We start from the raw sequence: 25,000 nt of genomic DNA, 5'->3' as shown, positions 1-25,000 counted from the left end.
TCCGTGTTTTTTAAAACCCACCGGAAAACCACAAATCTGTTCAAAGCTCGGATAGTGCTGTTCCTGCTCCCAACATCTGTCAGCTGTGAATATCGGTACAGTTTACATCTTCAGGCTGGATGAAAACCTTAGGCGGGCCAGATCCTGACCCGTGGGCCATATGCTTGACAACCCTGAGCTATACAAAGCTTTGGCCAGACCACACCAGGAACACTGTGAGCTGTTATTGGCACTGCACCTTAGGATGGATATATTGGCCTTGGATGTACATTTACCAGAATGATACCCAACTCCAAGGGTTAAATTATGAGGAGAGATTACACAAACTAGGGTTGTATTCCCTGGAATTTAGTAGGTTAAGGGGTGACTTGATCAAAGTTTTCAAGGTATTAAGGGAAACTGATAAGGTCGATGAAGAGAAGCTATTTTCACTGGTTGGGAGAGTCTGAGACTAGGGGGCATAGACAAAGAAATTCGAGCCAGACCTTTTAGGAGTGAAATTAGGAAACACTTCTACACACAAAAGGTGGTCGAAGTTTGGAACTTTATTCCACAATTGGCAATTGTCAGGTCAAAATTGTTAATTTTAAAATTGAGAATCTCAGAATTGTTACAGCACCAAAAGAGGCCATTTGGCCCATCATGTCTGCACTGGCTCTCTGAAAGATCAATTTACCTAGTGCTATTCCCTCACCACCTTCCCGTAGTCCTGCACATTCTTTAGATTATCTAGTTCCCTCTTGAAAGCCTCGATTGAACTTACCTCCACCACACACTCGGGCAGTGCATTCCAGATCCTAACCACACGGTGCATAAAAAAGTTTTTCCTCTTGTTGCTATTGCTTCTTTCGCCAATTACCTTAAATCTGTGCCCTCTTGTTCTCAGTCCTTCCACCAGCGGGAACAGTTTCTCCCTAACTGCCCTGTCCAGACCCTTCATGATTTTGAATACTTCCATCAAATCTCCTCTCAACCATCTCTTCAAAAGAAAACAGTCCCACCTTCTCCAACCTATCCACGTAACTGAAGTTCCTCATTCCTGGACCCATTATCATGAACCTTGTCTGCACTCTCTCTAATGTCTTCACATCCTTCCTAAAGTGTACTGCCCAGAATTAGACACACTACTGCAGTTGAGACTGAACCAGGGTTTTATACAAGTTTAACATAACTTCCTTGTTTTTGTACTCTATGCCCCTATTAATGAAGATTGTTGTTCTCCAAAGGTATTAAGGGTCTGTGGCAAAGGTGGATGTATGGAGTAAGGTCACAGATCAGCTGTGATTTTATTGAAAAGTGGGACAGGCTCGAGCTGTTAATTGTATATTAACTGTATGCAGGTGGTGGGTATTCACTTGTGTTCCTATAAATAGACAGACTGAAACTGTGGTTGTTGGGTTAGGAGGTGCATGCATGTAATGTATATCTGTGAGTAAATACTTTTAAAAGTGTGTAAAGATTGTTTCCAGTTTTATCTTTCACATACTGGCTTTCTGGAGTATAACATGAGGGACTAAATGGCCTCCTCCTGTTTCTATCTTCCTATCCTTAATGTTGAAAATGCAAGTGGAGCTGCCAATAAGTGCACATATTTGAACCTTTTGTTTTGCTTGTTCAGGGAGCAGTGCGGAGCTGATAGTATAACTTAATGTTGGCAACACAATGCTCAAAAGTGGGGTTGCCAACTCTGGTTGGATGTATTCTTGTGATCTCCTGCCCCGAACAGTCTTTCTTCCTCAAGTTTCAATATTTCTATAACAAGTAAGCAAAACTATTAGAAAAATGTGTATTTCTCTCTTTTTTTTGTAAACCCCCTTTTTTATCTTGAAGGTTTATTGCTCACAGCAGTTCCCGGGAGGAAATTAATCTTTAATTCCTGGAGGCTCCAGGGCAATCCTGGAGGGTTGGCAACCGGAAAGCAAAGCGATTCCTCATTTTGTTGTTCCAAAATTAAATAAATACAAAAAGAACTTTGCAACTTGTGTTTGGAAGTTGTCCAAGAAATGCAAGCAAAATTCTTAAAATTATTTTTATAAAATGCTGTGCCAACAAGATTCGACGACTGATATTTTGCAGTTTCCTTATTTTTATTGAGCCTCGTGATCATGTTGCATCACAGCCTCCTGAGCAAGTCTGATTGTCTTCTGCTTCCTTGAATGAGATTATTTTTAGATCCTCTGTGGAGTTTCACGTAGGATTGTTTGTATGCAATTGGAAGTGTTTTTCAACCAGAATGTTCAGCTCCAGAGTGTGTGAATACACAATAATAAATTCTTTGGGGTCTTATAAGTTGTCCATACATGACCTCACTCCTTCCTACAACCCTCTAAGGTCTCTGCCGTCCTCCAATACTGACCTCTTGAGTATCCGAGTTAATTGTTGCACTATTGGCGGCCGTGCCTTCAGCTGCCTGGGCCCTAAGCTCTGGAATTCTCTCCCTGAGCTCTCCGCCTCTATACCCCTCTCGACTGATGTAAGATGCTACTTAAAACCTACCTCTTTTGACCAAACTTAGAACCAGAGAAAAGTTACAACACAAAAAGAGGCCATTCAGCCCATCATGTCTGCGCCTGCTGGAAAAAAATAGTCACCCAATCTAATCCCACCTTCCAGCACCTGGTCCGTAGCCTTGCAGGTTACAGCACTTCAGGTCCAGGTATCTTTTTAAATGAGTTGAGGGTTTCTGCCTCCACCACCGATCCGGGCAGTGAATTCCAGACACCCACCAGCCTCTGGGTGAAAAAGATTTTACTCATGTCCCCTCTAATCCTTCTACCAATCACCTTAAATCGGAACCCCCTGGTAATTGACCTCTCTGCTAGGGGAAACAGGTCCTTCCTGTCTACTCTATCTAGGTCCCTCATAATTTTGTACACGGCAATCAAGTCACCCCTCAGCTCCTCTGTTCTAAGGAAAACAACCCTAGCCTATCCAATCTTTCCTCATAGCTGCAACTTTCAAGCCCTGGCAACATTCTTGTAAATCTCCTCTGTACTCTCTCCAGAGCAATTATGTCCTTCCTGTAATGTGGTGACCAGAACTGTACACAGTACTCCAGCTGTGGATTAACCAGCGTTTTATACAGTTCCAGCATTACATCCCTGCTTTTGTATTCTATACCTCGGCCATTAAAGGAAAGCATTCCATATTCCTTCTTCACCACTCTATCTACCTGTCCTGCCACCTTCAGGGACCTGTGGACATGCACTCCAAGGTCTCTCACTTCCTCTACTCCTCTCAATATCCTCCTATTGATTGTGTTTTCCCTTGCTTTGTTTGCCCTCCCCAAATGCATTACCTCACACTTCTCCGGATTGAATTCCATTTGGCACTTTTCTGCCCACTCAACCAAACCATTGATATCTTTCTGGAGTCTACGGCTATCCTCTTTACTGTCAACTACATGGCCATTTTTTGTGCCATCTGTAAATTTCCCAATCATGCCTCCCACATTTAAGTCCAAATCATTAATATATACCATAAACAGCAAGGGACCCAACACTGAGCCCTGTGGAACGCCACTGGAAACCGCTTTCCATTCACAAAACATCCATCAACCTTTACCTTTTGTTTCCTGTCACTCAGCCAATTCTGTATCCAACCTGCCACATTCCCCTGTATCCCATGGACTTTCATTGTTCTGACCAGTCTGCCATGTGGGATCTTGTCAAATGCCTTACTAAAATCCATGTAGACAACATCCACTGCACTACCCTCATCAATCTTCCTTGTTACTTCCTCAAAAAATTCAATTATGTTAGTAAGACACAACCTTCCCTTAATAAATCCATGCTGACTATCCCTGATTAATTTAAGTGACAGTTTATCCTATCTCTCAGAATTGATTCAAATAACTTGTCAGACTGACCAGCCTATAATTATTTGGCCTATCCCTTGCACCCTTTTTAGACAATAGAACAACGTTCGCAGACCTCCATTCCTCTGGTACCTTGCCTGTTTCTAATGAGGATTTGAAGATGATTCTCAGGGCATCTGTTATTTCCTCCCTGGCTTCCTTTAACAGCCTGGGATACAATCCATCTGGCCCTGGTGATTTATCCACTTTCAAGGATGTCAGACCCACTAGTATTTCCTCTCATTATGCTTATTGTATCTAATATTTCACATGCCCTCTTTAACTACAATGTCTGCATCAACCCTCTCCTTTGTGAAGATAGAGAGGAAAAACTCATTAAGAACCCTGCCCACATCTTCTGCATCCACGCATAAGTTCCCTTGTACATCTCTGATGGGCCTCACCCTTTCCTTAGTTATCCTCTTGCTCTTAATGTACTGATAAAACATTTTTGAGCTTTCCTTGATTTTATCTGTCAGGTTTTCATGTCCTCTCTTTGCTTTTCTAATTTCCCTTTTACTTCACCCCTGCACTTTCTATACTCCTCTAGGCTTTCTAAAGTATTAAGTTTTTTGTGACTGTCATAAACTTTCTTTTTCTGCTTTATCTTACCCTGTATGCTTCTAGATAACCAGGGGGCTCTAGATTTGGTAGTTTCATGCTTTTTCTGTGTGGGGACATATCTATACTGTGTCCGTAGAACCTCGCTATTAAATGCCTCCCACTGTTTGCCATTGATTTTCCTTCAGGTAGCTGTATCCAGTCCACTTTTGCCAGATCACCTCTCAGCTTTGTAAAATTTGCCTTTCCCCAATTTAGAAAGTTTACTCCTGTTCTGTCCTTGTCCTTTTCCATAATAATGCTAAATCTAACTCTATTATGGTCACTATCTCCAAAATGGTCACCCACTGCTACTTCATCCACATGCCCAGCTTCATTTCCTAAGACTAAATCTAGAATTGCGCCCCCTCTCGTTGGGCTTGTTACGCGCTGGCTAAAAGTTCTCTTGAATGCAGTTCAAAAATTGTGTTCGCTCTGTGCCCTTCACACTGTTTGTATCCTAGTTGATATTCGGGTCGTTGAAATCCCCAACTATTATTGCCCTATATTTTTGCAGTCATAAATTTGCCTACATATTTGTTCCTCTATCTCCCTCTCTCTATTTGGGGGTCTATAGTACACTCCTAGTAGTGTGGCTGCCCCTTTTTTATTTCTGAGCTCAACCCATATGGACTCATTTGATGATTCATTTAGCATATCATCCCTCCTCAAAGCTGTAATTGATTCCTTAACTAATAATGCTACACCCCTCCTTTTTTATCTCCCTCTCTATCCAGCCTGAAAACTCTATATCCAGAGATGTTGAGCTGCCATTTTTGCCCCTCTTTAAGTCAAGTTTCTGTTATTGCAATGATATCAGACTGCCGTGTGTCTATCTGTGCCCTCAGCTCATCAGCTTTCTTTACTATACACCTTGCATTTAAATAAATGCCTTTTTTAACACTGCCAAATTCCTGTGCTGCACACTTTTTCACCTTTGCTTCTTCTGTCTTTCAGAGCCAGTCGCTAATTTTCTGCCTCCCGTCCCTGCCTTGAATTTGTCCTATCTGAAACTGCCCTGAGGTTCCCATCCCCCTGCCAATCTAGTTTAGGTCACCTGGCCTAATGTCCCCTTCTGTGGGGCTTGTTTGTGTCAGTGATCCTTTCAGCTCTTTGGGATGTTTTACTGTTATACGCATTCCTAAGGTTGACACAGTAGGCTGTTCTGAGATTGCGTCAGATTGTGGCTTGGTCTTGTCAATCACTGCGTGCTCACACTGGATCTCGAGTTCCACACGCTCATTTCAGCTCAACAGTTAGCGAGCAAGAACCCTGGATGATGGTTTATTCTTTATGTAATATAATCATTGTTACAACATTAAGGCATTCAACACTTTGACCACAATAATGGGTTTTCAGTGGGATTTACATTATCGCCTAGTGTGCTTGTTTATTTAATACCTGTTAGCCAAACCATGATTTCTCCACCTACATAAGTTGTTACACTCCAAGAAATAATTGTATGTGAAGTGGTTGAGACTTATCTGCCATTCAGAATAATTTCTGAATTATATAAAGTGTCTCTTCCTGTCGGTCTCGCCATCCCCGCCCCCACTCTGCTCTCGCACTCTGTCTTGCTCGCTGTCCGTCTCCCCATTCCTCTATCTCTGTCTTGTCTGATTTCCCACCCCCCCCCCCCCCATCTCTGTCTTGCCCTCATGTTCCCCCCTCTCCCCCTCTCTGTGTCTCCCCATCCCTCCCTCCACATACTCTGTCTGTCTGTCTCTCTCTCCCCACCCCCTCACCCTGCACCCTCGCCCCCATCCTTACCTAATTTTTGGGGGAATAGTTTTGCCACTGATAGGGTATGGATCGTGAGCATCAAAGTCAACTCCTAACGTCAGGAATTTAAATTGTGAGAGAAGGTTAAGGAGATTTGGGGCGACCTCATTCAAATTTTTGAGCTTATGAAGGGAATTGGCGAAACTGATCCCGGCAAATTATTCACAGTGGCAAATAGATTCGTATACCCAAGGGGCTGACAGTTTAAAATTGAAGTTGGGAATAGGAAAGGAAGTCGGACGTAAATTTTTTTTCTTACTCAAGGTATCGAATGCTATGCAAGTTGTTAAGGTGGGCCATTGAATTTGACACGAGACAATTGGTTATGTTTGTTGGGAGACCAGGGATTTGTGGAAAGAAAGAAAAGGACAGGCTTTTTCATCTACCCAAAAAAAATCTCTCTTCAACTGCTGTCTGGTAACTATAAACTCCAACTGGGAACGAACAAAAAAATTCAAACTCCTTCACAGCTTCAGTCCATCCAATCTGCAATCGATGTTGGCTCCCAGTGTGACAAGTCTAATTCTTTGCAGGAGCACGGTTCCCAAGGCTGCGAATACAGGACACCACAGGAGGACAGAAGCATTTAAATTGCAGTAAAGTTGTATTTGTGGTGGTTGGCATTTTTGCAACTAATTTTGAGTGCTTGGATTGCAAACACCCATGAATTACATACTTCCTGACACTGGCCTGCTATTAACTGGTGCCTTGAAAAATTTATATGAACTAATCAAGTACAATTTTCCTTCATTACTTTATTGAAAAAAGGCAGCTGCACCAAGCAGCTTCAGGACATACGGTGGAATAACCAGCTTCTTTGGACACTAATGAACCATTGACCAGAAACTTAACTGGACCAGCCATAAAATTGCTGTGGCTATGAGGGCTGGTCAGAGGCTGGGAATTCTTCAGTGAGCAACCCACCTCCTGCTTCCACAAAGTTTGTTCACCATCTATAAGACACAAGTCAGGAGTATGATAGAAAATACTCTCCGTTTGCCTGGATGAGTGCGGCTCCAACAACACTTGGGAAGCTCGATGCCATCTAGGACAAAGCAGCCCGCTTGATTGGCACGCCATCCACCACCTTAAACTTTCACTCCCTCCACCGCCAGCACACAGTGGCAGCAGTGTGTACCATCTACAAGATGCACTGCAGCAACTCACCAAGGCTCCTTCAACAGCACCTTCCAAACCCGCGACCTCTACCATCTAGAAGCACAAGGGCAGCAGATGCATGGGAACACCACCACCTGCAAGTTCCCTCCAAGTCACACACCATCCTGACTTGGAACTATATCACCGTTCCTTCACTGTCACTGGATCAAAATCCTGGAACTCCCTCCCTAATAGCACTGTGGGTCTATCTACACCCTGTGGAATGCAGCGGTTTAAGAAGGCGGCTCACCACCACCTGTGCATGGGCAATTAGGGATGGACAATAAATGCTGGCCTATCCAGAAATGATCACATTCAATGAATCAATTTTAAACAAAAATGTGGACAACGAGGGAGAGAGGAGTTGGGGTGGAAAATCCTATTGAATGGTGTAGCAACTCAGGGGGTCACGTGGCCTTCTCCAGCTCCTAGTTGGTGGGTTCTTCCCAATTGAGGCCTTCCTACAAATTCATCAGGGTAGTTACCACATGGTTGTACTTCAGCAGAATAAACTCAATGTTATATTGGTTCCCATTTTAGTCTGATGTAATCTACGAATGCACCATGGTTCAGTGTAAAAGGAAGAAAAGATGTCAGGAGTCCCAACGTGCTGTACTTTTGAAATGTAGTCACTGTTTTCATGTAGGGAACGTGACGGCCAATTTATCCACAGCAAGATCCCACAAACAGCAATGAGATAATGACCAGATTATCTCAGTGTTAGTGAAGTTAGTTGGAGGTTTTATATTGACCCAGGACAACAGGGAGAACTCATCAACTCTCCTGTGTATAGTGCCATGGGATATTTTATGCTCACTTGAGGGGGCAGACTTGATTAATGTTTTATCCCAAAGATGGCATCTCCAATAGTTGCTTTTCTCCCTTGGTATTGTGCTAGGAATGCCAACCTGGATTATGTGTCTGGAGTGAGGCTTAAACCCACAACCTTCTGACTTTTGAGGTTAAAATGCAACCCAGTGAGTCACAGCTGGCATCTATATTTCAGGTGCTGTCGTGTTTGCTTTTTTTGTTACTGTCCGTATACCTGTACTGGAGGGGACTGACGTGTACAGCCGGCCCCAGGCTTGACCACAGCCAGAAACAAGTGGCAGCTGGAGATAAATATTGCTCTTTCTCGAGGTGGATCTTGCAGACTGCCAGCACTACCTCATTTATGCTAGCGGTTTCTCTGAAGACATCCCACTCTTCTAAATTAGCAAATTATTCTCGTGTCTCATGTCTATTGTTCCTGATACTTGATGCAGTTAATGTGTGGGTGGGTATTGCTAATGCATCACGTTTTATTGTATGTATTGATTGAATTTCTTTTTAATTGCGTCTCCCTCTCCCTCAGACTCGTCCTTTTCCCCATCCTAAACTTTAGATGCTCCCACTCCATGCCTGAATGCTGGGGGAAGGCAGATGACTTGAGACATTTGAACAAAATTTCTCCTGAGGCGACTGCTGGAATCAGGAGACTATCTTTACCAAGTTGTTTGAAATTTATGTCCCCTCTTGTGCTCCCTTCTCCTCTTCCCCTTCACTCCCTACCCCCCAGAGTGTATGGTGGTCCAGAGGTTCCGTTACTGGACTAGTAACCCAGAGGGCGAGAGTTCAAAATCCACCATGCAGTTAATCAGTAAAAGTGACCACGAACCTGTCAGATTGTCGTTAAAAACCCAACTGGTTCATTAATGTCCTTTATGGTAGGAAACTTGTCCATCTGAGCCTTTTTACAACTCCAGTCCCTGAAGTATTCCCCTCAAGTGAGTATCCTCAGTTGGTTGAATGTGGACAATAAATGGTGGCCTTGACAATGATGCCCGCATGTCTAGAAAGAATACATTAAAAAACCTGGATCTTATGAAGTGGGGAATTCCCAGCTTAAATTCATTGTTCGCTATTTAGCCAGGACTACAACAACCTGCATTTATATAGCACCTTTAACATGGTCAAGGACACGACTAATTTGCTGGTGGTTGGTCTCAGTTTTCCTTCTTGACCTGAAGCATTGAATCTATTGTTGAGCAAGCCTTAACTCCACCTCAAGAGAATATTTATACACCACCTCTAATAATGTGCTCTTTCCCTTGCAGGGTTGGCTGCCTCACCAACTTGGAGGATGACCTAAATGAAGGATTTGGAGAAAGTGGGTGTACATTGTTTCCTTCGTTCTGAAGTGTGGGGGGGGAAACAGGTGCAGGAGAACGAGATGAAACCACTTTGTAGGAAGTGTTGTTGGTCCTCTTACCTGTGGACGTTGCAAGTTGCATTCTACTTGGCCGTGATTGGTCTCGCTAACGGGGCTCTTCCGCCCTTTAGGACTTTTGATATTTCTGACACGAGCCTGACCCATTTAGTGGTCCACAATAAAACCGGAGTCGTCTATGTCGGAGCCATCGACCGCATCTACAAACTCGCGGACAACTTGACCATGCTCCGGTCCCATGTGACAGGTCCAGTTGACGACAACGAGAAGTGTTACCCACCTCCCAGCGTGCAGTCCTGCCCCCACCCCCTGGTGCTGACCAGGAACGTCAACAAGCTGCTCCTCATCGACTACACCCAAAACCGTCTGATCGCCTGTGGGAGCGCATTTCAGGGGATATGCCAGTTTCTTCGCCTGGACGACCTTTTCAAGCTTGGGGAGCCCCATCACCGCAAGGAACATTACCTATCCAGCGTCGATGAAGCGGCCACCATGTCTGGCGTGATCATTGAGGGATCCAACGGAACCAATAACAAGCTGTTCATCGGCACTCCCATTGATGGCAAATCTGAGTATTTTCCTACCCTTTCCAGCAGAAAACTGATGGTTAATGAGGAAAATGCGGAGATGTTTGGCTTTGTCTATCAGGACGAATTTGTATCGTCCCAATTGAAGATCCCGTCAGATACCCTTTCCAAATTCCCGGCCTTTGACATCTATTATATTTACAGCTTTAGTAGCGAGCAGTTTGTTTATTACTTAACCCTTCAACTCGACACCCAGTTGACATCGCCAGATTCAAGTGCTGAGCAGTTCTTCACATCCAAGATTGTCCGGCTGTGTGTCGGCGATCCCAAGTTTTACTCTTATGTGGAGTTTCCCATTGGGTGCCTGAAGGATGGCGTGGAGTACCGGCTCATCCAAGATGCTTACTTAGCCAAGCCTGGAAAATTACTAGCTCGGTCCTTGGGAATCTCAGAGAAAGAGGACATCCTCTTCACCGTCTTTTCCCAAGGCCAGAAAAACCGCATGAAACCGCCCAAGGAATCTGCTCTCTGCCTCTTCACGCTGAGGAAAATCAAAGAGAAGATTAAGGAGAGGATTCAGTCTTGCTACAAGGGGGAAGGGAAGCTCTCGTTGCCATGGCTTCTCAACAAGGAACTAGCCTGCATTAACTCAGTGAGTACTCAACGTTAAGTAATTTCCAGTCCTGCTGCCTCTGTCAAGTCACAACCTTCATGAAGGCTCTTTACAGAAATGTTACCATTTATCTAATGGTATTAAAATGCGAATACATAGGGCAATTCAAATTATGACATACTTGATGCCTGTTAATTGATGCACACCAGAGGGAATAGAAAGCTACTGTAGCTTTGTGAATGCTGCTTTTAAACACTTAACTTTATTAGAAGGCTATTGTCTTGGCATTGTCTTGTGTGGGACAGAGAAGATGGAAAGCGGACTTGGAAGGTAATTACCAATCACTAAAAGTTGTGCCACAGGTTAGCAAGGCCTTTTTTTAAAAAAAAAGCAAACCAAACACTAGGGTTTATTTCTAGAGGATCGAATTGTAAAGTAGGGACGTTGCGCTAAACCTGTTTTGAACCTTGGTTAGATCACACGGTGTGCAGTTCTGTTCGGCATATGAAAAAGGATATAGAGGTACTGAAGAGGGTGCAGGGAAGGTTTACAAGGATGATACGAATCAGGAAAGAATGAATAGGCTGAGTCTCTGCCCTTGGGAAAAAAAAGACTGGGAGGTGACCTAATAGAGGTCTTTAAAATTATGAAAGGTTTTGATAGAATGGATACAGAGAGAATGTTTCCACTTGTGGGGAAGAGCGAAACTAGAGGCCCTCACTATAAGATCATCACCAAGAAATCCAATAGGGAATTCAGAAGAAATTCAATTAATTAACAAAAATCTGGAATTGAAAGCTAGTCTCAGTGATGGTGCCATGGCACCATCATCAATTGTCGTAAAAACCCATCTGGTTCACTAATGTCCTTTATGGAAGGGAAATCTGCCGTCCTTACCTGGTCTGGCCTACATGTGACTCCAGACCCACAGCAATGTGGTTGACTCTTAACTGTCCTCTGAAATGGCCTAGCAAGCCACTCCGTTGTCAATGGCAATTAGGGATGGGTAACAAATGCTGGCCTTGCCAGTGACGCCTACACCATGAAAGAATAAAAAAAATTCAAGAGCGCAAGAAATAGGAGCAGTGGACCATATGGCCCATCGAGCCTGCTCTGCCATTCAATACGATCATGGCTGATCTTGGGCTTCAATTCCACTTTCCTGCCCGCTCCCCATATCCCTTGATGCCCTGAAAGACCAAAACTCTGTCTATCCCAGCCTTTAATGTATTCAATGATGGAGCATCCACAACCTTCTGGGGTAGAGAATTCCAAAGATTCACAACCCTTTGAGTGAAGTAATTTCTCCTCATCTCAGTCCTAAACGATCAGCCTCTTATCCTTAGATTGTGCCCCTGTGTTTTAAATTCCCTGACCAGCAGAAAAAAATTCTCAGTGTCTACCCTATCCAGCCCCTTTAGACTCTTGTATGTTTCAATGAGATCACTTCTCATTCTTCCAAACTCCAGAGAATACAGGACCAATGTACTCCGCTCTCATCACAGGACAACCCCCTCATCCCAGGGACCAATTTAGTGAACCTTCACTGTGTTGCTTCCAATGCAAGTATATTATTTCTTAAATGTGGAGACTAAAACTGCACACTGTACTCCAGATGTGGTCTCACCAAAACTCTATACAATTGTAGCATGATTTCTTTATTCCTGCACTCTAATCCCCTTGCAACGACGGCCATTGTGCCATTTGCCTTCCTAATTGCTTGTTGTACCTGCATGCTAACTTTCTACGTTCCTTGTACAAACAAACCCGAGTCTCTTTGAACATCGACACAAGTTTCACACTTTTAAAAAAATATTCTGCTTTTCTATTCTTTGGACCAAAGTGAATAACTTCACACTTCCCCACATTATACTCCATCTGCCATCTTGGTGTCCACTCACCTAACCTGTCTATATCTCTTTGCAGCCTCTCTGTGTCCTCCCCACAGCTTACCTTTCCACCTACCTTTGTATCATCAGCAAACTTGGATACATTAATCTCAGTCTCTTCATCCAAGTCATTAATATCGAGTGTAAATAGCTGAGGCACCAGCACTGATCCTTGCGGCACTCCATCATTCACTCCACTCCACAGCCAGTTCTGAAGAAGGTTCACTGACCTGAAACGTTAACTCTGCCTCTCTCTCCACCAATGCTGCCAGACCTGCTGAGTATTTCTAGCATTTCTTGTTTTTATTCCACTATTCACTGCCTGCCAACTTGAAAATGTCCCATTTATGTCCAATCTTTGCTTCCTGTCTTTTAACCAATCCTTTATCCATGCTAATATATTACCACCAACTCCATGACACCTTATCTTGCCTATGAATCTTAGGCAACATAAGAATCTTGTGGCACCATATCGGAAATCCAGGTATACTACATCTACTGGTTCCCCTTTATCTACCCTACTAGTTACATCCTCAAAAAACTCTAATGAATTTGTCAAACGGGATTTCGCTTTAGTAAAACCATGTTGACTTGTTCTAATCATACTGTGCTTTTCTAAGTGTATTTTTAAGACTTCTTTAATAATAGATTCCAGCACTTTCCCAATGACTGATAGGCTAACTGGCCTGTAGTTCCCTGTTTTCTCTCTCCCTCCTTTCTTGAAAGGTGGTGTAACATTTGCCAACTTCCAGTCTGATGGGACCATTCCAAACCTAAGGAATTTTGGAAAATTATAGCTAGCGCATCCAGTATTTCTGCAGCTATCTCCTATAGAATCCTAGAGTGTAGGTCATCAGGTCCTGGAGATTTGTTGGACTTCAGTCTCTTAAGTTTCTCCAATACCTATTCTTGGCTGATATTAATTTCAAGGCTGAGATCAATAGATTTTTGCACTCATAGGGAATCAAGCTATATGGGGAGCTGGCAAGAAAATGGATTTGAGGTAGAAAATCAGTCATGATATTAAATGGTAGAGCAGGCCCAAGGGACCGAATGGCCACCTGTTATGTTTTGGGAGCCCTTGAGGGCGTGAAAGAAATTGTATAAGTGCATTTTTTTTCTTTTTCTCTCTTTGTCCTTGAATCTGCCTCCAAAGGTCTGCACACCATTATTAGTACCTACAGGGGACAGACTAATAAAAGTGGAGGGGAAGGGGTTAATGGAGTCTAACCTGGGGAGAGCCAGATGCTTTTTTTTTTGATTTCCCCCTTCCTTGTCCTTTACTACAGGCTGCCTTGTTTAGTAAAGAGACACCACTCTGCAGGAGTGCTGTTTCACGATTCTTCAATCGGCTGCCGAGTTAGCAGGGATCTAGTAATGAAATGCTAATGTATTTTTTATGAGATGGTACTTTAATTTCATTCCAAGTGAAGTGTGTATAAGTAACGGAAGCAAATCTGGCCTTTGTGTTGAATGGGCAATGCTTTATCAATGATTGTGTCTGGGAGGGTTAGAATGTGGTTCCCAACTGGTCACACGTTGAATAAAAACACATCTTCATCACCCGCCAAGCTGCCTCCGATCCTGTAACTTAAGGGAACATCATTTTTGATTAGATTAGATTAGAGATACAGCACTGAAACAGGCCCTTCGACCCACCGAGTCTGTGCCGAACATCAACCACCCATTTTATACTAATCCTACACTAATCCCATATTCCTACCAAACATCCCCACCTGTCCCTATATTTCCCTACCACCTACCTATACTAGTGACAATTTATAATGGCCAATTTACCTATCAACCTGCAAGTCTTTTGGCTTGTGGGAGGAAACCGGAGCACCCGGAGGAAACCCACGCAGACACAGGGAGAACTTGCAAACTCCACACAGGCAGTACCCAGAATCGAACCCGGGTCCCTGGAGCTGTGAGGCTGCGGTGCTAACCACTGCGCCACTGTGCCGCCCCATGTCCTTTAGCATCATCTCAGAGGCAATAAAATTATTTGTATTGTCTATTTATTTGTGGAAATGTAGCAGCTATTCTATGCACAGCAAGGTCCCATGAGCAGCCAGGAGATAAAGGACCAGTTTGTTCTTGCTGGTGTTGGTCCAGGGGTGAATGTTCGTTCAGAACACTGCAAGAACCCCTGCCCACTCCTCTGTATAGTGCCGTGGGATCTTTATCATCCACCTGAATGGGCAGATAGCAAGTGTCGCCAACTGAACAGTGTAAATGGATTCAAGAGTTCATTGGCACAGTGGGTGACTGAGGAAGGGAGCTGGTTTAGGGAAAAGAGCCAGCAGGTTCATTAAACCCCAATAGCTTATTCCCTGTTTGTTTTTCATTCGTACCAGAATGGCGATAGGACTGGTATTGGTCAGATTAGTGCTTTAAAAGCTGCAAAGGCCACTTGGTGCTTCGAGGGTTAAGCTTGCACTTCACTGCTTCATTCTGGAAAGTACAGTCTTTGTGCTGTGCTAAGTATGGTGGGTCTGTTTCACAAATCAGCTTGGCTTGAAATCCCTAAACCTGCAACTTTACAAACCACCACCTGCACTGCCTCTGACCTGTTTTGTGCTGAAGGATCCTCGTAGTCTGTGGCCAGACCTAGCAGCCTGGCAGGTTTGCCGTTGATCTACTACACTGTCCAGTTCAGCCCATCACACCAGAAAATACAGGTTCTGGTTTGATCACGGCAAGCGTTGGCAGCAGTGGTTTTTAAGTCGAGGCAAGGACGAAGGTTTTTTAACAACCTGAGACAGGCAGTGTAAACTCGTTTCTGGAAAGCATAGGGAATGAGAGAGATGGTGGATAGGTGGGAGTTACCCTCCCCCTCCCCCAAACCCCGGAAGGATTTGCGCTCTTTGGGTGTAATGACCATTTTCTGTTTGTCCTGAGTCCTTTGGTGCTCAGCCAGTTAGAGCTGTTTTATCTGTTGGGTCCATAGTCTGCACCAACATTGCAACCTCTCACAGGTTCTTTGCGTTCGTGGATGGCCTAGTTGTGTACCGTGGCACCTCAGGCTACACACTAGATTTAAATCCATGTTGTCTTTAACTGGCATATCTGTCAATGGGTTGGGGGAGGCTCATGTGGAGCATAAACGCCAGCATAGACCAGTTGGCCCGAGTGGCCTGTTCCTATGCTGTAGACTTGATAAATGTATGTCCCCTTGAAATATTTTCCCATGACTCCTGTGCCCATCTCCCTTGGCTCCAAATCTCCATGTGACTCCTGATGTTTCCTCCAATTTTTGAAGTTACCTCCTTTTTTGTGCTTTGTTCTAGAATATCTCCATTTTCTTCCCTATTACACCTTCCAATCACATTGCACTGTGACCTAAATCCCTTCCAGGGCAAACCTTCCCAGTGTCGTTAGAGAAGTTAACAGGGTAGAAATTCCAATTTGAATATTGCAGCTAATGCAGAGTTTAATTCCCTCACTGTCAGGTGAACATACTCATTATCCTTGGCTGAGTGAACTCATACCAATATGCTGCAGGATGTAATTGGTACAATTCATTGCAACATTACGCTTGATGCTTTACCCAGTGTCACACTTGAACCTGTCACCATCAGTGATGCGCCTATAGCCACCACTATCACTTCACCCCATTTGGACTTCACAGACGACAGAGATCGGCTGGTGGGATGGGCAAACACGTGGCAAATGCAGTTTAATGCAGAGAAGTGTGAAGTGATGCATTCTGGTAGGAAAAGCAAGGAGAGGCAATATAAAATAAAGGGGATGCAGGAACCAAGAGATCTGGGGATATATGTGCACAAATTGTTGAAGGTGGCAGGACAGATTGGGAAGGTGGTTAAAAAGGCAGATGGCATCCTGGGCTTTATACATAGAGGCATGGATTACAAAAGCATGGCAATTACGATCAACTGTTTATAAAATACTGGTTTGGACTCAACTGGAGTATTGTGTTTAATTCTAGGCACCGCATTTTAGAGAGAAAGCAGAAAAGATTTTCAAGAATGGTTTCAGGGATAGGGACTTCAGTTATGTGGATAGATTGGAGAAGCTGGGACTGTTGTCCTTGAAAAAGAGAAGGTTGAGAGGAAATTTGATGGTGTTCAAAATTGAGAGGGGTCTGGATGGAGTAGATAGGGAGAAACTGTTCACATTGGCAGAAGGGTTGAGAACCAGAGGGCACCGATCTAAAGTGATTGGCAAAAGAACCAAAGGTGACATGAAAATCTTTTGTACACAGCAAGTGGTTGGGATCTGGGATGCACTGCCTGAGAGTGTGGTGGAGGCAGATTTAATTGTGGATTTCAAAAGGGAATTGGATAAACACCTGAAGGGAAAGATTTTGCAGTGCTACAAGGAAAGGGCAAGGGACTAGCTCAATTGCTTTTATAAAGAGCTGGCACAGATTTGAGGGGCTGAATGGCCTCTTTCTGTGCTGCAACCATTCTATGATTCTATGTTTTTGTACAGCACAAAATGCTCTCTCCGGATACCGGTTTGGAAAGGTGTTGATCTTACTGGATTTCCCCCACAGTTCAATGAACAAAAAGTCCACTCAATTTGACTTCACTGGCGTTCTGGTGCTAAAATTGACCAACTCATCAGATATTTAAAAGAGATAAACCTTTGTTTTTGCTTTTGTTGCATGGTGGATACATCTCTTGGTTGGACAAGAAGGCACATTCCTTGCCAATCCCTGTAGCCTACTTGCCCACTTCCAACCATGTGACTCCCCACAACAGGGGAGTGCGCCTAAATTGCTTGCTGGTTAAAACCAGAACTAAGCACTTTGCCTTTAACGAGTTAATTAGAGGCTTAATTATTTATTGATGTCAGTGATAGCATTACCAGTCGATGTGTACAGCTGTATTTGTTGTTTCACAGTGTTTATTGAAACACTGACACAGTTGGAGCTGAGCACAGCAATGATGATGAACCTTTACTGCAAAGTCTGCCTATCAGTGGCAGATTGTATACAAGAGGATTACCAGATTTGGAAACGTGCAGTACAAAAGCAAAATACTGCGGATGCTGGAAATCTGAAAAAGAGAAAATGCTGGAAATACTCTGCAGGTCCGGCAGCATCTGTGGAGAAACAGAGTTAAGGTTACAGGTTGATGACCGTTCGTCAGTTCTGTTCCTCTTGCCATAGATGAGGCTCGACCTGCTGAGTGTTTCCAACGTTTTCTGTTTTGACATTGGAAATGTTCAGTGTTTGAATTACTGTAGGTTGTGATTTACCACTGAAATCCAAGGCATCTACACACCATTTGAGGCGCAGGGCAGGAGATGACCACCGGGTTTTGTCCTGTACAACCTTCTTGTCACTATTGATTTGTTACTGAGAAAAGTTGCAATGGGGAAAATAATTTCAGGGTGATGGGGGTGGGGATCGTGGGGGGTGAAGGGGGTGAGGTTGTTGGGTATGTGTGGTAAGTGGGCATGCAACCGTGAAGAATGATACTGGCGGCAAAATTCTCAGGCTTGCTTAGCTAACGTTAACAGTTTGTAAAACTATCTACACACTGCATATTGAATTATTGGTCAAGATTGGCAGAGTTATTATTGTCAGGGAGAAACAGAACGAGCAGGCTGGTATTTTTTAGCCTTTGAATTTCCTGACCCATCACTTCCAGGAGAATTGAATTTTTAATGTGTATTTTTACAACCAAAATAAAACTGTAGGAAACAAGTTAGCAGAGAATTCAGGATACGGAGATATGACTAAGTTGCTGATTCCCACTGATGTATAAATATATGAAACCACTTATAACCATTATCCCAACCTCCAGCCAAGCATAAAAAAAAACCCTGCTGCCAATTCATGGAATATTCTAGAATATTGCTCTCTGACTTCCGAAGGCAATCGGGCAAAGCTCTAGTAGACTCAAAGGTCCTGGCCAGCATCCCACATTTATAACCCTCATAAATTTGAGGTCATCCAAAACTCTGCTGCTCACATCCTAACTTGCACCAAGTCCTGTTCACCTATCACCCCTGTACTCGCTGACCTACGTTTGAGATGTTGCTTAACCGGGAGCTGATTTCAAAATCTTCTTCCATGTTTTCAAATACTTCCCTATCTCTGTAATCTCCCCAAGCCCCACAACCCTCCAACACCTTTAATTCTGGCCTCCCTGCGTCCCTGATTTCCAGTGCTCTATTGTTGGCGGCCGTGCCTTCAGCTGCCTGGGCCCCAAGCTCTGGAATTCCCTCCCTGAACCTCTCCGCCTTTCTACCCCTCTCTCCTCCTTTCAGACACTCCTTGAAACCTACCTCTTTGACAAAGCTTTTGGCCATCTGTCCTAATAGCATGTTATGTGGCTCAGCGTAATATTTTGCTTTATAACGCTCTTGTAAAGTGCCTTAGGATGTTTTAGTTTAGTTTAGAGATACAGCACTGAAATAGGCCCTTCGGCCCACCGAGTCTGTGCCGACCATTAACCACCCATTTATACTAATCCTACACTAATTCCATATTCCTACCACATCCCCACCTGTCCCTATATTTCCCTACCACCTGTCTATACTAGGGGCAATTTATAATGGCCAATTTACCTATCAACCTGCAAGTCTTTGGATGTGGGAGGAAACCGGAGCACCCGGCGGGAGAACTTGCAAACTCCACACAGGCAGTACCCAGAATTGAACCCGGGTCACTGGAGCTGTGAGGCTGCGGTGCTAACCACTGCGCCACTGTGTAAGTTGTTACTCCTCGCCATCCCAGGTAACTGGCAATTGCCCTCTACAGCTAGAAATGTCTTCTCGTGCACTGATCCAGTTCCCTTTCAGAGCTCACTGCATTTGTCTACCTGTTGCACAGGATAATGATTTACTAAAGAGAAACACTTTCTGGGAGCCACTGTTTACTTACAGACTTTATATGTCTACTATATCGCTGAAGAAAGGGCTTGCAATTATATAGGACCTTTCAGGACCTCAGGACATCCCAAAGCAATTTTACAGCCAATGAAGTACTTTTTGAAGTGTAGTCACTGTTGTAATGTAGGAAACATGGCAGCCAATTTGTGCACAGCAAGCTCCCACAACCTGCAGTGTTATAATGACCAGATCACTTGTTTTAGTGATGTTGATTGAGGAATTGTTGGGTAGGATACCAGGGAGAACTCTTCTACTCTTAAATAGTACCTTGGGATCTTGAACATTTATTGTGCTGCACTGTCGGAGGTATTGTCTATCGGATGAGGCCCTGTCTGCCCCCTCACGTGGACGTAAAATATTCCATGACACTATTGGAAGAAGAGCAGGGGATTCTCCCTCGTGTCCCGGGGGCCAACATTTATCCCTCAATCAATATTAATAAAAACAGACTACTTGGTCATTATCACATTGCAGTCTGTGGGAGCTTGCTGTGCACAAATTGGCTGCTGCATCTCCTACAGTGACTACACTTCAAAAGTACTTCATTGGCTGTGAAGCACTTTGGGATGTCCTGAAACTGAATGGCTGTCTGCTTTCTGCAGCACCTCGCCAAAGAGCCCATTGTTTCAGTTTGAGTGGGCTATTCAACCTCTGAATTCATCACAGCTGAGCACAGACTGGTCCTCCACCCACCCCTTCCCTTTGTCCGCACATTTGTCCAATCAAAGAAACCCGTCTTTCTGCCACCGTTCCAGTGCCCCGGGGGCAGTTGTTCTCTCCCTGATGCCTTGTCTGAAATCAGCTAATTTGATGCAGGTTAGGAGCGGAGAATGGGCTCAGTCTGGACCCACTGGTTCACTTAAACACCAGGTATTGGATTTGTTAACTGTCTTTGCAGGGGGCAGACCCTACATACTGGATTTCTTTTTAGTATGGGATCTTAAAACCAACCAGAAGGTTGCTCACTGTTAATTAAATTTATTATCAGTCAATCTTCTGAAGGTGGAAAACCACAATTAAGGTTCCAAAACACTGATTCATGCTATTCTAAATTTAGCTCGATTCACGTGATCAGATAAATGGAGATACTGTGTTCAATATTTCCTGTCAGTCTTGGTAGTGGGGGAAATCAGGCCAGGCACACGCACACCAAATGAAGCCCCCATTTTTAGAGTTAAATAGAATTCACTGCACACAAACGTGGCATTCAGTTTCTCTTGGTGTTTTGCTGCACACAAACCTCCTCCCACTCTATCTAATCCTATCAACATATCCTAATTTTTAAGTCCTATATTCTGTCATTCCTGTATTTCCGTTATGAATTCCTGGCTCTGGATTAATAATGGAAACTGCAGATGCTAATTTTACACCTCCCCAGCTGTGGTGCCTCCAGTGGCAGGAGGGTATAATTACAGTGCGACATGTTTACATATAACTTGAAAGGAAATGAACACTCGATTTATAATATACTGGATTTGGTGGCAGGTATTCTGGTGAGATCAGTCAGCGCAGGAAAATTCTGGAATGTTCCCCACTTCCTGCTCCTGAATCTGATGATTCATTTTGAGGTATGGATTCATGAGTACTGGCTACTATCCAATGCCTCCGAGTGGCAGGCTATTCAACTGGGAAGGGCATCACAATGGTACCCAATTGTGTTCTCATCCAGCACCAGTACATGCACATTTTCCAGTGGGAGTCGGTGGGTAACGATCAACAGGACCTCTTGTTTTCTCTTCCTCGCACCTCCCCCTCTCCAGCCTCTCCTCAGATTGTCTCCGGACCATTGAGGCTGATTTTACTGTCCTTGCTGTCACCCTGCCCGAGATTAGCAGGCTGTCCCAAACTAGGAGAAAGCCTACCACAATGGGATGAAGAAAGGCCCCAGACACAAATCGGGATGGGCAGCAAAGGTCGGGGGTTGAAACTGGGACTGGAGTCTCTGCAGTTTGGGCTTAGCACCCCTCCCCTGGCTTCCTGTCCTCACAACCATCACTCCCCCAGACATCTGCCAACTGACGAAAACCCACAAGCAGGTTGTAACAATCCGTGCTGCACCTCACTTACCACTCCACAATGACATGCTCAATCCACCTACTGTCCGCCTTCCATCTCGGTGTCCCATATGGAGTAACCTTCCTGAGCAAGATCTGCCGGCAGACATCCTTTGGATCAAGGAATGGGAAACACTAGAAATTATTAACAAGTTCCTTGTGACAAACTCCAACTGTTGAATAGCAGGCTTTGAACTACCCCGGAGAGAGTGGTCCTTGCTAAACAGGTTCCGAACAAGCCCGGGCCCCTGCGTAGCCAACCTCCACCACGAGGGCCTCAGTTCAAACTCCTTATGCATTTGTGGAGAGACACAGACAATGTTGCACATTACCGAGGAGTGTCCCCTCTACAGACTACGTGACAGACTAATCACCCTAAATTCAGCAAATGAGGCTGTCGCTTGGCTCCGAGGATTTGCATTCGCTAAATAAAATTTAAAAGTTCAGTTTTGAAATGGCTTCAGCAACTTGAGGCATTTGTGGTGTGAAATTAATGGGGGCTTGACAGGGTGGACATTGAGCGGTTGTTCCCCCAGCTGGGGAATCTAGAATGGTGGGGGGGTGGTAATGTTATTGGACTAGTAAGCCAGAGGCCCATGGCAGCTGGGAAATTTAAATTCAATTAATTAAAATCTGGAATTGAAAGCTAGTCTCAGTAATGGTGTCATGAAACTATCATCGATTGTCATAAAAACCCATCTGGTTCATTAATGTCCTTCAGGGAAGGAAATCTGCCGTCCTTACCTGGTCTTGCCTACATGTGACTCCAGACCCACAGCAAGGTGGTTGACTCTTAACTGTCCTCTGAAATGGCCAAGCAAGCCACTCAGTTGTCAAGGATAATTAGGAATGAGCAACAAATGCTGGCCTTGCCAGCGACACCCACATCCCATGAAAGAATAAATAAAAAAAAAACACAGGGGCACAGTCTCAGGATAAGGGGCCGATCATTCGGCACTGAGAAGTTTCTTCTCAAAGTCATAGAGAGATACAGCGCTGAAACAGGCCCTTCGGCCCACCGAATCTATGCCGACCATCAACCACCTAATCCTACATTAATCCCATATTCCCTACCACATCCCTGCCTTCCCTCAATTCTCCTACCACCTGCCTGTACTAGGGGCAATTTACAGTGGCCAATTTACCGATCAACCTGCATGTCTTTGGTTGTGGGAGGAAACCGGCGGAAACCCACGCGGTCACAGGGAGAACTTGCAAACTCCGCACAGGCAGTACCCAGAACTAAACCTGGGTCGTAGGAGCTGTGAGGCTGCGGTGCCAACCACTGCGCCACTGTGCCGCCCGTGTTGTGAATCTCTGGAATTCCCTACCTCAGAAGGTTGTGGATGCTCCATTGTTGCATATATTTAAGACACGGATAGATTTTTGGTGTCTCAGGTAATTAAGAGACATGGGGAGTGGGGCAGGAAAGTGGGGTTGAAGACCAAGATCAGCCATGATGGTGTTGAATGGCAGAGCAGGGTTGATGAGTCACACTCCAGCCTCTATTTCTTATGCTCTTAAGTATTGAGAAAACAGTCACTCTTGGTGTAGGGTAAAAGATGGTCTGCGGCCTCAAGGGTTAATGTTGGCCCTGTTACAGCGATGGTGTGACTACTCTGCGTTAGAAGGCTGGATTAAACTGTGATTCCGACAGCAAGGCAATATGTCATCGCATCTTGAAGGTGGAAGTGTTGAGTATTTTGGGACTGTGCTGACGGCTGTAGAATGAAGCTGTTGAAGCAATCTCCTTTTCTATCGTGCTCCAGTGAGTCTGCCCTTTCTTATTAGCCAGTTAGGAACGTGGAGGAGGCCATTCAGCCCCTCTAGCTTGTTCCAGCATTCAGTTAGATCATGGCTAGTTTGTAGTTAAACTCCATTTACCTGCCTTTGCTCCACATCCTTTGATGCCCTTTCCGAACAAAAATAACTTGCATTTCCATAGCGCCTCTCATGCCTCGGGACATCTCAAAATGCTTTACAGCCAATGAAGTGCTACTTTGAAGTGCAGTCACTGTTGTAATGTAGGAAACGCAGCAGCCAATTTCTGCACAGCAGTGATGTTGGCTGTGGTACAGATATTGGCCCAGGACGCTGAGGTGAATGCCCCTACTCTTCAAATAGTGGCCGTGGGATCTTTTACATCCCTTCTGTTTAATGTCACATTCAAAAGATGGAGCATCCCGACAGTGCAGCACTCCCTCAGTACTGCATTGCAGCGTCAGCCGAAGATTTTGTGCTTGAGTCTCTAAGAGTGAGATTTGAACCCACGACCTTCTGGCTTGGGTGATGAGTTTACCCGCTGAGCTACGGCTGACAACGTTTCTTAATCACCTGATGACCGGATGATGCGATCTTGGGTGCATTCTTGCTGGTAGTCTATTGCTGGGGGACGTCAGAGGGCGGATGGGGTTCCCCATTGTTAACTGCTTTCTGATTGCAGTTCTGATCTTCTTGGCACTTCTGCAGTTCCCCCGTTTCCACCCCCACCCCCTCACCTTTCGAATGCTGACCTCGCCTTCGAGTTCCACAAGGCAACTGATTTCAGCAGCAGATATCCCTGCCCGTGCCACACATGTGTGTCTGTGCGATGAGCCACAACAGGCCATTTGGGGGCAGGGGCATCACAGGTCATGACCTGATCCCGATAATGGGCTTGTGTGTATGCACCCGTACACACTGTCCACCAGCAGACATCGTAGAGCGATCGAGGTGGAAACCGGCCCCTTTAGCATGGGGGTGATTGATCAGTTATTTTCATTGCAATCACTGTGGAAATGCAAATTAGCCGAGGGTACAGGTTGTTGGCGGGGTGGGGGGGGTACGTGCAATTGAACCACTGGGACCTTTATGGCCAAGTTAGTGGTTATAATTTTTGAGGGGTAAAAGTTTCATTGCTATAGGAGTCCAATTTGTCGATGTGATGCACACAAAGGTCACGGGGAGGTGACATTATGTTGGCTATTTTGGATTTCCATCACCTGATGTGACAGGCTGGTGAATATCGAGGGCAGGTGTCTGTGTTGTGCCTGGTTGCAATGTGAGGTCTTCTCTCCTCTGCTTATCTGCTGTTGAGTCCCTCATCCAAGCCTTTCTACCAGCCGGACGATTCCAGTGCTCTCCTGCCCGGCCCTCCCATCTACCATCCTCCATTAACTTGAACTCATTCAAATTCTGCTGCTTGTATTCTAACGCACATGGAGTCCCATTCACCCATCACCCCTGTGCTTGCTGACCTACCTTGGCTCCTGCTGGCAATTGCCTCAATTTTAAAGTTGTCACCTTCTTGTTCAAATCTCTCCAATGACCCCACCCCTTCCCTATCTCTCTAACGCCCTCCAGCCATAAAACCCTCCAAGGTATCTGCACTCGTCCAATACCAGCCTTTTGCGTCCCCTATTTTAATTGCTCCACCATTGGTAGTTGTGCCTTCAGCTGTTTAGGC

The 25,000-nt window shown here is 44.7% G+C and overlaps 1 protein-coding gene across 1 annotated transcript in view; it reads left to right on the top strand.

Annotated features, from left to right (window-relative positions):
- Positions 1 to 25,000, top strand: part of LOC137380263 (plexin-A1-like) — a 484,672-nt gene that overhangs the window by 44,829 nt on the left and 414,843 nt on the right. Inside the window, exon 2 of the mRNA XM_068052142.1 lies at positions 9,493 to 10,784. Within this exon, the coding sequence (XP_067908243.1) occupies positions 9,528 to 10,784 (1,257 nt within the window). The 5' untranslated portion in view covers positions 9,493 to 9,527. The remainder of the gene's footprint in view (positions 1 to 9,492; positions 10,785 to 25,000) is intronic.

This window comes from Heterodontus francisci, chromosome 19, assembly GCF_036365525.1.
Source record: "Heterodontus francisci isolate sHetFra1 chromosome 19, sHetFra1.hap1, whole genome shotgun sequence".
Taxonomy (NCBI): domain Eukaryota; kingdom Metazoa; phylum Chordata; class Chondrichthyes; order Heterodontiformes; family Heterodontidae; genus Heterodontus; species Heterodontus francisci.
The sequence above is the reverse complement of the archived record's forward strand: the minus strand, read 5'-3'. Positions and strand labels throughout refer to the sequence as shown.